General features: G+C 42.6%; 1 protein-coding gene and 1 long non-coding RNA gene across 2 annotated transcripts; both read right to left on the bottom strand.

Moving 5' to 3' along the window:
• Positions 1-843: 843 nt before the first annotated feature.
• Positions 844-3,007, bottom strand: LOC119390897 (uncharacterized). The gene is made up of 5 exons (XR_007416039.1): positions 2,754-3,007; positions 2,488-2,637; positions 1,874-1,994; positions 1,629-1,796; positions 844-1,405 (listed from the first exon to the last, which is right to left on the bottom strand). It is a non-coding gene; the product is annotated as an uncharacterized LOC119390897 (long non-coding RNA).
• A 511-nt stretch (positions 3,008-3,518) lies between these two features.
• On the bottom strand, positions 3,519-9,421 carry LOC125756251 (uncharacterized). The gene is made up of 4 exons (XM_049415417.1): positions 9,409-9,421; positions 8,932-9,074; positions 5,633-5,784; positions 3,519-4,555 (listed from the first exon to the last, which is right to left on the bottom strand). The coding sequence occupies exons 1-4, from the start codon at positions 9,419-9,421 to the stop codon at positions 4,474-4,476; spliced, it is 390 nt and encodes a 129-aa protein (XP_049271374.1). The 3' UTR covers positions 3,519-4,473.
• Positions 9,422-13,515: the final 4,094 nt, after the last annotated feature.

Genomic DNA, 13,515 nt, shown 5'->3' with positions numbered 1-13,515 from the left:
GCTTTGTGAAGAAGAAAAAAATGAGGCAGCGAAGTTGGTAGTGCGAGCACGTGCGGCGTGCAGTTAGATGAAGATAGGTCGTGCGGTGGGATATGCGCATCGGTGAGATGTATGGCGTGTGGTTAAGAGTGCTGCGAAAATAATTTGTGAATGAAAGAGAGGCTGGCGATGAGGCGGCGCAGAGAAAGATGAGGAAGTCCAGTTTTGCGTTTGAGGGGTAATATCCTCGTCATATGAAGAATTAATGAACAAACCTTTGTCTCTTTCTAGTTGCATGATTTCAGCACTGTGCCGCTTTTGCAAGTAAAAAATTAAGTTAAAACATGTATGCCTAACCATTAAAATGAAGCATTCACAATTGAAATTAATGAAAATCAACAGAAAATGAGGCAAAGAAAGGTATGGAATGTTATTTGCACTCTTGGCAAAAAAAAGTGTTCTACACTCGCCGTCATTGTTGCGAGCGGCACTATACTCCCAGTTTTAAATACCCGCTAATGTGGACAGGAGGACAACCGCCGTCATAGTGAGCTCAATTGGTAGTGCATCGAACACGTTATCTGAAGGTTGCAGGTGTGGTGCCTGCCCGCGGTGAGTTGCATTTATACCGCTTTACTTCTTTCGCATTTATAACATAATTGCTATCATGCTCTCCTTAGCTTCACTTTCTGTTGTCTTCTTTTTTTTAAGATTGTGTCAAAGAAACGGGTCCTAAAATCTGCTTCTTTCGCTCATTCACCACAGAAACGAACACTGAAACTGTCAGCATGCAGTGTGTCTAGACATGTAAATAAAAAGTATCACCCTTGTTCCCGCCACTTCTTTTTTTTTTATTAACAGCGGCTGAACCCTGGTTGCACCGGGAGTCTCTATTGCCCATCGGAATCATGTTGGTTGACAATTACTTGATAGATCACACCAGCTGCATAGTTAACAGGTCCTTCTGTGCCCAGCAAGAATAAGCATGCGAGAAACAGCTGCTCCTCATGTGTACAAATAAATGTTTATTCTAAATTGTACAACAGCGTTAAACGTGATAACCAGGACTGAGAGAAACAACACAAACTTTCCGTCCGCTATTTTTCGGACTAATGTATTTTGATGCTTATCGAATGCGTTTAACCTTCTCAATGACCTTGAGCAACTTGCTGCCAGCAAAGCACCTTGGAAACAGTTCTGTGTTTTTCATGACGCTCTGAACAAGACCTAGTGTCTGAGCATATCCACTTGGGTATGTGAGATCCTTTATGTAGTAAGTGGTAAAGCACAAAATCAGGGCTTTTTCAAGAGGAGTGTCACCTGATAGCTTCAAGTTGCCTTCCACTTCACCGCAGTACAGCGCCTTGTTGTCACACCCCCATAAGATTCTTGGGCCAGGCGATGGGCCAACTTCTGGCGTCTCATCCTGAAGAAAAAGAAGGAAAAGCAAGATGGTACTGTTAACCTTAGGTTGTTATATTACTTGGCATTTTTACTCAACACACAAAAACTTGTAGCTTGTAAGTGGTTGTTCTCAATATGCTACACACATTAACTTTTATTTAAATAGAAACTGTCCCACAAGTTTAAAAATATTTTTTGAAAAGCTGCGAATCGAGCCTTCTAATAGTATTTTAACCTAAACATACCACTGTTATGAGTGAAAATTTTGCATTCTTTCCTCTGAAATACTTGTCAGTTTCGACGAAATCTGTGCACGTGTTGTACATCTGACTGACAATGAGTCGGACTTTTTCAAGTTTCTTCATCAAACTGTCAATGCCTTCCTTGAAACGAAGCTCCGCTTCGAATGTCAGCTGCAAGTAAATACCACAGCACAGTCACAATTTGTTGAGAACTTCGTACAAGGGAAGCAGTTTTACATTATACTCACAATTTCTTCATTCAGTAAATAAGATGGGAGGCAAGCTGGTGGGTTTTCTTTGCGCCACTCTATAGTGGAAACAAGCAGAAGCTTCACTCTTTCTTTGTTCAGTCCAGAAGTCTGGTAATGTCTAAAGGGGAAAAAAATGATGAAAATGTAATTGGTACATTTCAGAACAGATGATAAACTTTCAACTTTCAATTACGGCGCATTGTAACCTAGCTTTCTGAAAATGGTTAATGTGCTGTTATTCCATAGCACCTGATTCTAATAATAGTCTATCGCACACTGCAAATATCAGTACTCCGAAGAGCTTTTCCAAGAGTTTTATTTTTTCCCAGTAATGCTTGTGGCTACATTCTTCTGTGATCACTGTTTTCAAGACTATTTGCTGATAGCATTTGGATTGACAGCATTTGAAAACAAAATGCAAGTCGGTATATGACAAAATATGAAAACGGGAAACTTAAATATATACGGTTTGTAAGCTACCGGATCTTTTCTTTATTTTGTGAATCTGTGCAACCTTTACAATTATGTTTAAACTGGGCTATTCAAGTTATTATAAATAAATATATGCTTAGAAAATATTTGCTTGTGTAGAACCTGCTTTATCAACTTACAGCGAGTTCCTTAATTGCAGTTGTGGTGTCCAGTGTTTCTGCTACAGTACATATCTCAACTTGTAGTCTCCTTGCAATCTCTCGCTCTCGTGCTGCTTGTCTACTTGAACGATGTCGCCTGGCCTCAGCGAGCCTTGTCATGAACACACTCTAAACAATGAGAGCAATCGAACAACAATAAATAAAATAGTAATTATCTGGTCATTTATTAACAAAGAATGATTATTAAATTTGAACAGCGGAACCATAAACTAAATTTACATCACCTGTGGCGATTTAGTACGGCCATGTCTGTCTGTCCGTGCTTTTTCCAAAGCATGTTTGGATAATTTGCAGCAAGAATTTGTCCTAAGGCAAAATACTGCCATCTTTGCACAGAGTTGTTCTCATTCTTGATCAGGTTATGTTGGCTGAAAACATATCAAAAAGAAAACTGCTATACTTATGTCACAATAATTCAGCGATTGATATTTTAGTTATACATACTCATAAGAACTAAGATTAATAAATGGGCATTGACGCGAAACTTTTCAGTTGTTTTTTCTCGCGAAAAATGCAAGGCCAAGCCCTCAAGAACCCAGAAAATGTACTGCTAAGCGTGAGTGCACCCTGAAAAAAATGTTGCAGTGGCTTAGCTCGGCTATGACTGGATAACGTAGCGTAAGCAAAGGTTCAGCTGATCGTTCTTAGCTTTCCTGATTGTCTAGGGTTAGCTTGATTATCATGCTTACTGCTGCTCCCATGACACGCACATGGTATACATATTATGTGGCACATGTATATTTATTTTGCCAGGCAACTACTTCGGATCCGATGAATTAAGCTTCTCCGCTCTTCTGCGCCGTTGAGCAGCATTTGCGCTCTCCTTCTCCATGGTTAAACCACACTAGCAAACGCCAGTCAGAGGCGCTATTAAGTGGCTCCAGCGCAGTGTCAGACGGCGACTGCACAGCGAAGGCGAATAGCTGCGCGCGCACCGCCACCAGTACGTCTACCTCGGCTACGACGCCACCAGGGTTGCCAATGGTGGCTACTTTTCGCCAAATTGGCGAATTTGAGAGGCTCGTGGCGACTTAAAATTATGAATGGCGACACGGCGAATTTTTCGCGATTTTCGGCTTAGGTCTCCACTAAGTTAGGCATCCTAAGCTCAGTGTCTTCCCAACGAATGAGCGGCAACATTCTCTGTATTTTTCATGGTTTTAGACCCACGAGTAGAATGTGCACATTACGCGTCATTCGGTATGCCCGTCCTGTAACTCGTGTGTATCTCCTCAATTCATCTAGATACAAGAGGTACTGCAGCGGCCTCTAGCGAGATTCTAGCAACATGTGAGTCAGCGGACTACCTTGCATACCGCGAGGCGGCAGTGTTTTACTGTAAGTTTAAGGCTTTAGGTGCCTTAAGCTTCTCTAAAGTTTCGCTTCTGAAGGGGCTAGATGACGGGTTGGCCGCGTCTTCCGACTATTTCTTCCGCCAGAGCTCCAACTGTTCTGAATAGCTTGGCGACTTATTGACTGTTTCAGTTCCCCCAATTCAGCTCGTAAAGACTGTTTTGGAATAGCGAAGAGAGGCGGATACGCGGCTATTTGAGCAATAAAAAATATTTATTGAGGCATTTTCTACTGTTATCGGTGAGCGTGTGCAATGAAAACAATTGTTATATAACATTTTACCTTATCTACCTGTTCATTAATAACGCATCGGATTGACGCGTGTAGATAAAAGTGATTATAAGAAAGGGTCGGTGGCGTCCGGTATCATATTAGTTCACAATGAAAATATGTAAGACTCACTAATGATCGGTTCCTGTAAGTATTCTGTCGCGTTAACTTCAATAAACCTTTTAATCCTTTTAATTCATAGAAGGGTACGTAAAGCTGTCCACAAACAATGATTTCACAGTTTTCGCCCTAGGTTTACCACACTTTTACCTTTGAAACGGTCGGATAGAGATGGAAGGATATCATGAGCGTTTCATTCATTCACCCTTGCGCCACCACGCACATCTTGCGGATAGTCCGAGAAGCAGCGCCATGTACTCCCATGGTGAAGCGGGCGATACGACTGGGATTGAGAAACGTCAATATAATTGAAGGGTCTAGGATGGTACTGTATTCTACGGGGCTATACATGAGTGAAAATGTTTATTACTATAGGTATGCAGCACATATCTATAGAATGGCGACTTTTTTGGCGAAGTTTGTGAAAGAAATGGCGACTTTTGGCGACTTTTTGCTCGTCGTTTGGCGACATTTAGTCGAAAGTCAGTGGCAACCTTGGACGCCACTACTCTGGAAAACGCAGACCGGCAGCAGCGAGTCGCGCGCGGCAGCGGCGGAGTGCGCGGGAGGTGCCGGCTCCGATGCGCCAGCTGTGTGACATCACTGGTCTTCGCGCATGCGCAGCACGGCTCTTGAGGAGCCACGCGAAACTGGCTGGGCTAGGCAAGTGTAGCTAACGCTACAAAAGTAATATAGGTTGTTTTTAAACGCTCGTTTTGGTTCCGACTGCACCCTGACGTCAGAGCATGGTATGAACTTCTTGTCACGTGCTCGTGCAAGATGTGACGTTTTCACGGCCACTCCACACCGTGGCCCCATTGGTGACGCACAAGCGGCCGTTTTGCAAGCTTTGGTACCTGACGTCGTCACAACAAGCCAGACTGCTGCGTGAAGTCACCAGAATTAGTACTGTAGCATGACGTCAAGCTAGCCTCGATGTCGGTAGACCCACCATGGGCAAATATTTTGATATCAAAATAAAATATTTTCTCAGCATTTGCTAAGCTTTATACTTTCTAAGAGCCGTCTCTGCATACAGGATGTTTGTATGGCAGAGTACACTCACCTTCGAGAAATGGTGTCAGTACCACTTTAATATAAGCGCGTAAGTCATGCTTGTGACTGCTACTTTAATTTGTACTTCATGAATATATTGGAAAGGGATTGAAGAGGAAACTCTTGACTATTTTCCAGCTCTTCAGTAGCACATAGTGAAGAACAACTTGAAATTAATCCACTAATTAAGCCAGTCATTATGACTGTTATAAACTTTACCTTAATTGAGTGATCTATAATGGCACTGGTAGCTGTTTTTAATACTTTTCGAGTTTTCTAAAGTACACTGTGGCGTTATACTTACTCAAGGAAATGAATGATCTCGTGCCGGAGCTGCTTCGATTGGTGCCGATGTTCATCCTCAGTTATAGCCAGACCATTAAGTAGAGGCTGCACAACTGTTGAGAATACGGGTAGATTATTGTCTTTGGACCACTGCACACTCGCCAGGGCAGGCTACAGAGAGATTCAGAAACACCATCACACATTTTTAAGACACCAGAAAGTGTATCAAAATAAACGGGATATTTATTTCGAAAATATACTTTTCAAAAAACAATAGAACAGTAAACAAAAGACAGTTACAGGTTATCAGAGATTATCAAAGATATTCGAAGGTTTGAGTAAATACAGCAAAAATGGACAGGACATAGAAAGAGAATATATGCCTCTTGTGTCATCTTTCTATTGAAATCATAATACAATAGACACTCATGCATACTTCCAAAAATCAGATATTCCCATAACTGTGACGCGAATATAGAGTACAATTTAAATAGCGATCATAATTTAACAAAAATGCCATCTTCACACAATCAGCATAAAAATTTACTTACAGAAAACATAACGATCACAGGATTATACTAATCCCACTGTGATTATGTTCACGCATGTTACATTAACACTGCAAATATTGGCTGTCTTATTGCAAAAACTGTTTCACCTCTTCTGTCGAAAAACTCACAATCAGGTCTTTGGTAGAAATGAGATATTACATGCTGAAACAAAAACATTTCCTTCCAGTTCTTCAGTCAGGGCATGTCCATCTGAGAATGCATATCTCAAATACACACTGTTCTTTTATTTGCTGAAGGAATACACACCAGATCAGGACAAAGCTATTTATAATTAAAATATAATGAAGGTACACGAACAATATGATGTAATTGACGTATTACAATGTAACACATATGTCAACTATGTTTAGCCTTTCATTATTTAAAACTAAGAAGGGATCGGTCGTGTATTAGTTGTATCTCTGTAATGAGAAAGAGGAATGAGAACTCATTGCACTGCATTAATATGCGATGTGGTGTACACGCACTGTGGAATGTGATAGCTCATGCTTCTTTTCTTATAGCGAAACACAGGCCAAGGCATCAGCAACGCATCAGCTGCTACTATAACTTCATGACAAGTGTCTTCTCCGACAAAAGCATTAATCTTTGCGCTGTAAGCACTGGTATTCAGCCGAATGCACTTAAAGAACACGGACGACTTAAAGCGTACAATATTAACCATCTTGCAAAAGCAAGGCTCATCAGCCGCATTCCCAATAATAACAACATCTTGCACCCGCAGGGCCACATTTTTTATTATGAACTTTCCCACTGCTAGTGCAGTCTTTCCAACATCCTCCGCTTCCAATCCTGCATTACAAAAGCATTCACCGAGGACAAAAGGGTCACCAGTACATGGCGGTACTTCGGTAACAGCATGGTCCATTTTCGGAGTGCCATCATCATTCCAGAGAGCATATGACATGTTCGTTTGCATGAAATCACTGACTCAAAAAGGTACATTCTTGAAATTGAACAGTTTTTTTCGATTTTGGAAGAGCATTCTTGGCTTCCATTCTCATTGTCCAGTGATGCCTTCCAGGCCCATGCGTTTTGATTTGCTCCACAGTGTGTACAAGCATGTGAAGCTTAGGAAAGAATGCTACTTCACCATAGCAGTGTACAAACAACTGATGATGGATTGCAACAAGCTCCTCAAGGTCATGAACAGGCTCGGCATTCAACACGGGGGATAACAATATGCGTCAGTTGGGCAAGTCGAACAAGGCATTCCACAAATGGCGATTTATCAGGCAAGAATTCCTCTAGTATAAGTGGAAGATGAAGTATCAACACAAGAGCTGCGTGAGCAGAAGAAACAACGCTCAGATCAGTTTCAAATGGCCTTGGCCTGTCGCTTTTACTAACGGCACGGTGAAAGCTGAAGGAAGAAATCGCATCATTAAGTTGTTTTCTTGAAAACCTGTGCTTCTCTTTGACTGCAGTGTTTAGAAATAGACTTATTTCTTTTGGCACAATTCCCTCAAGAAGTACGTGCATGGGGTCATATAGGATGTCCTTTGATAACTTGAAAAATGGGAACTGGGTCAGCACCGTGTCACCATTGATACCAAACTGCTTGGAAAGCTTTTTGCGGTCAGCAATGTGTACAGTTTCCTTGAGTTGTTCATTTGGGCTCTGATTTCGTTTTCTGAGCGGAGGATGCATTGACCATGGTGAGTGTACTGTGCATAATCGGCGCTCTCAACAATACACGTACGACAGCCGCGAAACACTGCTGGGCCGAACGACTGCTTAAAGCCTGCTAGTGAATGCGTAGCTAAAGCATCTCCCGTTATTGTCATTACACAACCGAAAAATCTCTCTGGGCCCTTGTCAGTCTGGAAAATAATGCCTTCATTACTAAGTGCCTTCAACGTACATATGAAGTCGTGAAAAAACTTCATTCTTTCATTGTGGTACTTCAGATGCTGTGTATTACCTGTTCCCAAAAGGAAAATATTGCTTAGTTTTGAGCGTTCATGCGGTGGTAACTTCAAAATGCTCAAATAAAACATGCTCAACTTCCCACGCTTGCTTTTATTCATGCCTAAAGGATTTGCAAGCTCGACATCATCATAATAGAGACTAAGCAAAATTACATTCTTTTCGTGCTTTTGAAAAATTGGATGGGTGTGGAAACGGGAGCCATCAAGGAAATCATAATAAACAGAATCATCTGGACCTCTGCACGGCTTCCTCACATGCGAAACAATCTCGGGATACTTTAGAAGATTTCCAAGAAGATCTGTTAGCTTAATGACATACGCTTTTGCTTTTGGAGCCAGTTGTATTACGAAAGGTGTCACAAAGATACCAAGTTGTTGATAGTGCTGCTTCCGACGTTGGTCTGTTCTTATGTGATCCACATTGACATAAAGTTCAGCCATGTCAAACATACTGCTAACTTCCCGAACAACACCATCGATCACACTCTTTTCACATCTGTGCAAACCTTCCAATCGCCTACAAAGACCAGTCAGCATAGCAGGTACACTTGCATTTTCTTTTTCTTTGTCTTCTAAAGAATCAGTAGTATTATCTGCTTGTTATCTGCTTCATTTTGTGCACATATTGAAAATGATAAACTTTTCTTGCATATCTTATAGTGCTGTTCATAGTGCTTCAGAAAACAAACTTGGTAATTGCAAATGCTGCACACAAATGTCTTCATTGTATTACTATGGGCACATTTTATGTGTTGAGCAAAGTCACTGAATGTATTACAGGTAAAGCTACACACAGAACAGACATGTTTTCCTACCAGTCCACTTGACGTTTTGTCACCACTTGACAATTTGCTTGCTTGGTCTATGGTGCTAGTTGAGTGCTTGCTTGTTTCACCATGCTGCTTGTCGGTAGCATCCAGGCATGAATTTGCCTCTCTGATGAGGAAGGTTTCATCTCCTGCATATTTGAAAAAAGAACAGCAGGTATAAGCAGTCTAAGACATTTTAACGGCCATTTCATAGCTCATACTTCCATTCAACACACATTTCTTTGAGGTTGTAGGAAAACAAGACGCCATTAAATAGGAGCCACAAATTACTTCGAGTTCTTCAGCTTATTAATTGTTGTGCAAAAGATGATTACGTGGTATTGTTGCACAGTTACGTAGATTGCCGAGGACACATTGTTACATTGATATAGTGTGTTTTTTGGACTCACACACTTAATATGGTTGTGAGCCTACAAATGTAGTACATGACAGAAAGTGGAACGCGAAATAAACATGCTTTGCCATCGTTTGCCATCATTAAGAAGAATTTTAATGAATGTGCTATATATATATATATATATATATATATATATATATATATATATATATATATATATATATATATATATATATATATATATATTTATATATATGCATATATACATGTGTGTGTGTGTGTGTGTACATATATATACACACACACGGTACCCCAGCCACCTCTTGCCAGAGTTTAAAAGTATGCTGACGTAATCTATGGCGACGCGACCCAATGCGCGTTGCTAACTATTGCCTGAAGTACGTCACACTATTTTTGTGGTCTTTTTTATTGCCTGATAGGGCATGTTTAATTAATTAACTTTTGAAGCAACAAAGTTGGGAAAAAGTACCGATGAGGAAGTTGCAGATCAGTTTGCAAGCGTCCGAATAGACATTTCCTAACTTTCTATCTATCAAGTTATAGTGTTCTTGTGCTCACTACAGATTCCCGCGAAATAAAAACACAATACCACGTGATATGTTCGCTTGCGCGCCGTATTACAGTGCTCCCTAACGTTCCGCGAAAAAACAATAGCATTTGGTCGGGCGTGCTGAACGACCGTCGTCCCTGCCCCGACCAGGGCAGCGACGACGGTGGCGGCTATGCGACGACGGACGTTTTGCTAGTGGCTACACACGCGATAACCGCTGCGTCAACTTGTCGCTGTCATGAACCTCCGCGAGGGAATATATCGTTTGTGCGCGGAACGTTAGGGAGCACTGCAATCACGGCGCGCACAGGCGCACAAGCGAGCATGTCACGTGGTATTTATATGGAAAAATACGACTCCCTGAGAGCACAGAGTTGTGCACCAGCTAGCCCACGTATAAGGCTACTCAAGTGCAAGGAGTCAGCAGGAGCAATTGTACCTCAATGCAAGAAATGGGGCAAAACAAGAAAATTTAGAAAGTTATCTTAAGCTTTCATGGCGTTTGCCACACTTTGCTAGCGTTTTCTTGTGTACATAATAAGCTATCAAATCTTTTCCCGAAACATACCGTCACGCATTTCAGTGTCCTGCAACGTCGTCTTTTGCTGCTGATTCTGAAGATCTCTTAAGATAGGAGCTCCAGGCCAGCTGCTTGATGAAGCTGCTCCTTGCGGCTCTGTTGTCACAACGAATTTTCGGTCGCCTGCAAACATATTCGCATTATGCGTATAACATCACGTGGTTTAACGACAAACGCATATTTGATTAAGATTCCTGTAGGCACTTGGCTTTGGTAGAATATTTATATATGCAATTTATGCATTTGCATACAATTTATAAATCACCTGATCTAATATTATTACTGGTAAGCTGCGAATGAAAACAACTTTTATACAGCCACGATTACGTTGCGCTGTCGACTCGAATGAAAAAGAGTGTTAGAAGACGCAAATGACATCTATCACTAAGGTTAAAGAATATAAGACACGCAATAAGTTTACCTTCATCGAGATAATCGACTTGTACAGGAGCCGCAGCTGGTGCCAGACCCACTGATGCGTTTGCGTATACTTGACTTGGCACTGCGTAATACGAATAGGTAAATGGAACCACAAACCGGGGAAATCAATGAAAGAGCACAACAAATATGCACGTGTACAAAAGAGCATGAATGAGGCTGCCTATAGAACTTGCTGCAAATTACGCAACAAAGCTTGTTTTTAAAGCTGTCGCCATTCAAGATGTAAATCTGAAAAAGTTTTACGTCCTGAAACAAGACGCAGGACAACAGGCCCGCAGCCCTGACGCACACCGAACTCATTTCGCCGCCAGGACTTCATCACCGCCTACATACTAACACGAGTTTTTGCATTCCACCGCCGTCAGAACACGGTGCGCTCACACCCAAAGTTAATTCCGAAACATCTTAATCAACCCCCCACTGCCACTGGAACCGCAGTGCTTAGTTATGAACCTCGTTGATTATAAACCCTGTCACCGCAGTTTCGAGGACTAAAAAGAAAGAGCGAATAATTCCTGGAAAAGTTGTACATACAGCCCGACCCAATAAAACGGTACTGACGTCTTCGAGACTGGTAACTGCAGTTTTACATTTGGTCATGGAAACATTTTCCCACTTTCTCTTAAAGGCGCGAAAAATCTGCAGGCGAAGCGTAAAGACTTTTATTGCGAGCATATACCTAACGTCAATATACTGCAAACAAGAACATGCCGCCTTCGATTGTAGCAGCTTATAATTGACAAGAACTGCAGAAAACAATTATCAGCCAAACCACAAGACCCGCGCAAGCGAAAATCCAACAGCTTGACAAATAACACTAAGAGATCATCACGCTGACATATGTCATGAACGAAGAGAGTGCCGGAGCTGTATATGAGTTCACATTGAATTCTATCAGCATCACTAAATGTGCGCTGCTATATACAGCAGGCGATGATGAGAACAATGATGAGCGCGCGCACACTCATATAGTTTTTTCTAACATCCCTGAACTAACATTCTAACAGCTCAGTGCCTTCCTACATATAGCAGCGCAAGAATGCAACACGGAAAACACTAACAGCGCTAACATATGTGAAGAAAGTACAATCACTTAACCAATCGGGCATGATGTGCCGGGCTGTGACCACAATACGTGCACCAGCTCGACTTAAATGGCGCAGATGCATCTTGTGGTCCTGTGTCAAGAGCTCGCGTGTATCCATCGCAGGCGCACGCATTTTCAAAATTGCAGTGTCCTCGCAATACCCCCTTGATATCGAGAGAAGTATATCCTTCCATGATTGCCGAGCACCGCTTCACACGATTCACACCGCGCGCTCAATCAACCATACCAGCCTACAAACATCCGCCGCTGATGTGGAATGCGCTAAAACTAACCCATTTCGCGCCAAAAACGCAACCTCCTTCCCATCGTACTATAACATCGAACTCTCGTTTTCGCCTCCTTCCTTTCTTTATTTTTTCTCCGCGCCAGCAGCAACAGAGTATAAAGGAGTACAGTGGCGCGCCATCGCTCGGTGAAGGCGCCTCCTTTTCACGCGCGCAGGAAAGGGTATAAGTTAGCCCCGTGTATACCTCCTCGCAGCATTGCTTGCCTCTGCGGCGGACGCTGCTTGCGCATGCGTAAACACCGACACTTGCGCTGCTTGCGCTGCTTGCGCCGGCATAGACGGGAGCATACACTGGGCTCTTCAGCCAGGATTCCGTTCGCGCGGCCCGCATCGCAAGCCGCAGAAGCTGTAGGCCTCCTATAAGGCGCGCGTGGAGGGTGAACCCTTGTTTTACACACTTGTCACGGCTAACTCTTTTCGCATGGCCTCCTGCAGCCGTGAGTTCTTCTGAATTTTGAAGCGTCCCGCCTACAGGATGTGCGCTAGCCAGGATTTGATTAAGAGTGTACCACCACAATTGACGTTGCACCGATATTACGCCTGCGTAGGCTGTTTTTCCAAACCAGTTTATAGACCTGGCAGATTGAATACCTGATTGCCACGCAGAATGCTTGGGTTTGATTCCTGCTGGGATCCTAATTTTCATTCTTTCCATTCGTCAAGTCAACGCTGCCGATGTTGGTTTTCCTTAACGCTCTAGCATTTAAGTTACCATTGTCTGTTCTTGCCGTTCCTGGGTAGCTATAAACTGTGAATCACCTGTGGCGCATACCCGTGCACCGCGGCCCGTGGTAAACGGGTATGTGCCACACGTGTCAAGTGGAAAGGGTTTGATCACGCGCGCGACAGTATTTTCACGTTATTCATGTCATGACCGGACAATCATATTCGTCAAATCCACCAGCGCCTAATGCCTCCAGCGCCTAATGCCTATATCGTGAATACGATTGCCATAAATTGGAGCAACTATGCTATTAAAAAGTGTCAGGGAACGTGCAGTCTACATCTAGCAATGAAAACTTAGTGGTGACCACGAGCGTCGACAGCGACTGAGCATGCTGCGATGGAGCTGGAAAATGCAGCCTTAGACGGTATTCTGCTGGCCTTATCTCCGGCCGTACGTAAATGCGTACGAGACAGCCGCTACTCACATTCCTGGTAGGGCGTTAAAACGTTGTTACCTGGCATCTAAAACACACCACCATTTTTCGTGTCTTTGGGAAACGCATGTATTTAAGCACTAGTG

Source organism: Rhipicephalus sanguineus, chromosome 4 (assembly GCF_013339695.2).
Source record: "Rhipicephalus sanguineus isolate Rsan-2018 chromosome 4, BIME_Rsan_1.4, whole genome shotgun sequence".
NCBI classification, from domain to species: Eukaryota; Metazoa; Arthropoda; class Arachnida; order Ixodida; family Ixodidae; genus Rhipicephalus; species Rhipicephalus sanguineus.
Note: the sequence above shows the minus strand (reverse complement) of the source record. Positions and strands in the feature narration are given on the sequence as shown.

What these genes read in the sequence shown, in the direction of transcription:
- LOC125756251 (XM_049415417.1), bottom strand. An exon ending in ACAAAACGTCAAGTGGACTG is followed by an intron (nt 5,785 to 8,931) that starts GTAGGAAAACAT and finishes ATCTCTCTGTAG; the next exon opens with CCTGCCCTGGCGAGTGTGCA. An exon ending in GAGATCATTCATTTCCTTGA is followed by an intron (nt 4,556 to 5,632) that starts GTAAGTATAACG and finishes TCTCAATCCCAG; the next exon opens with TCGTATCGCCCGCTTCACCA.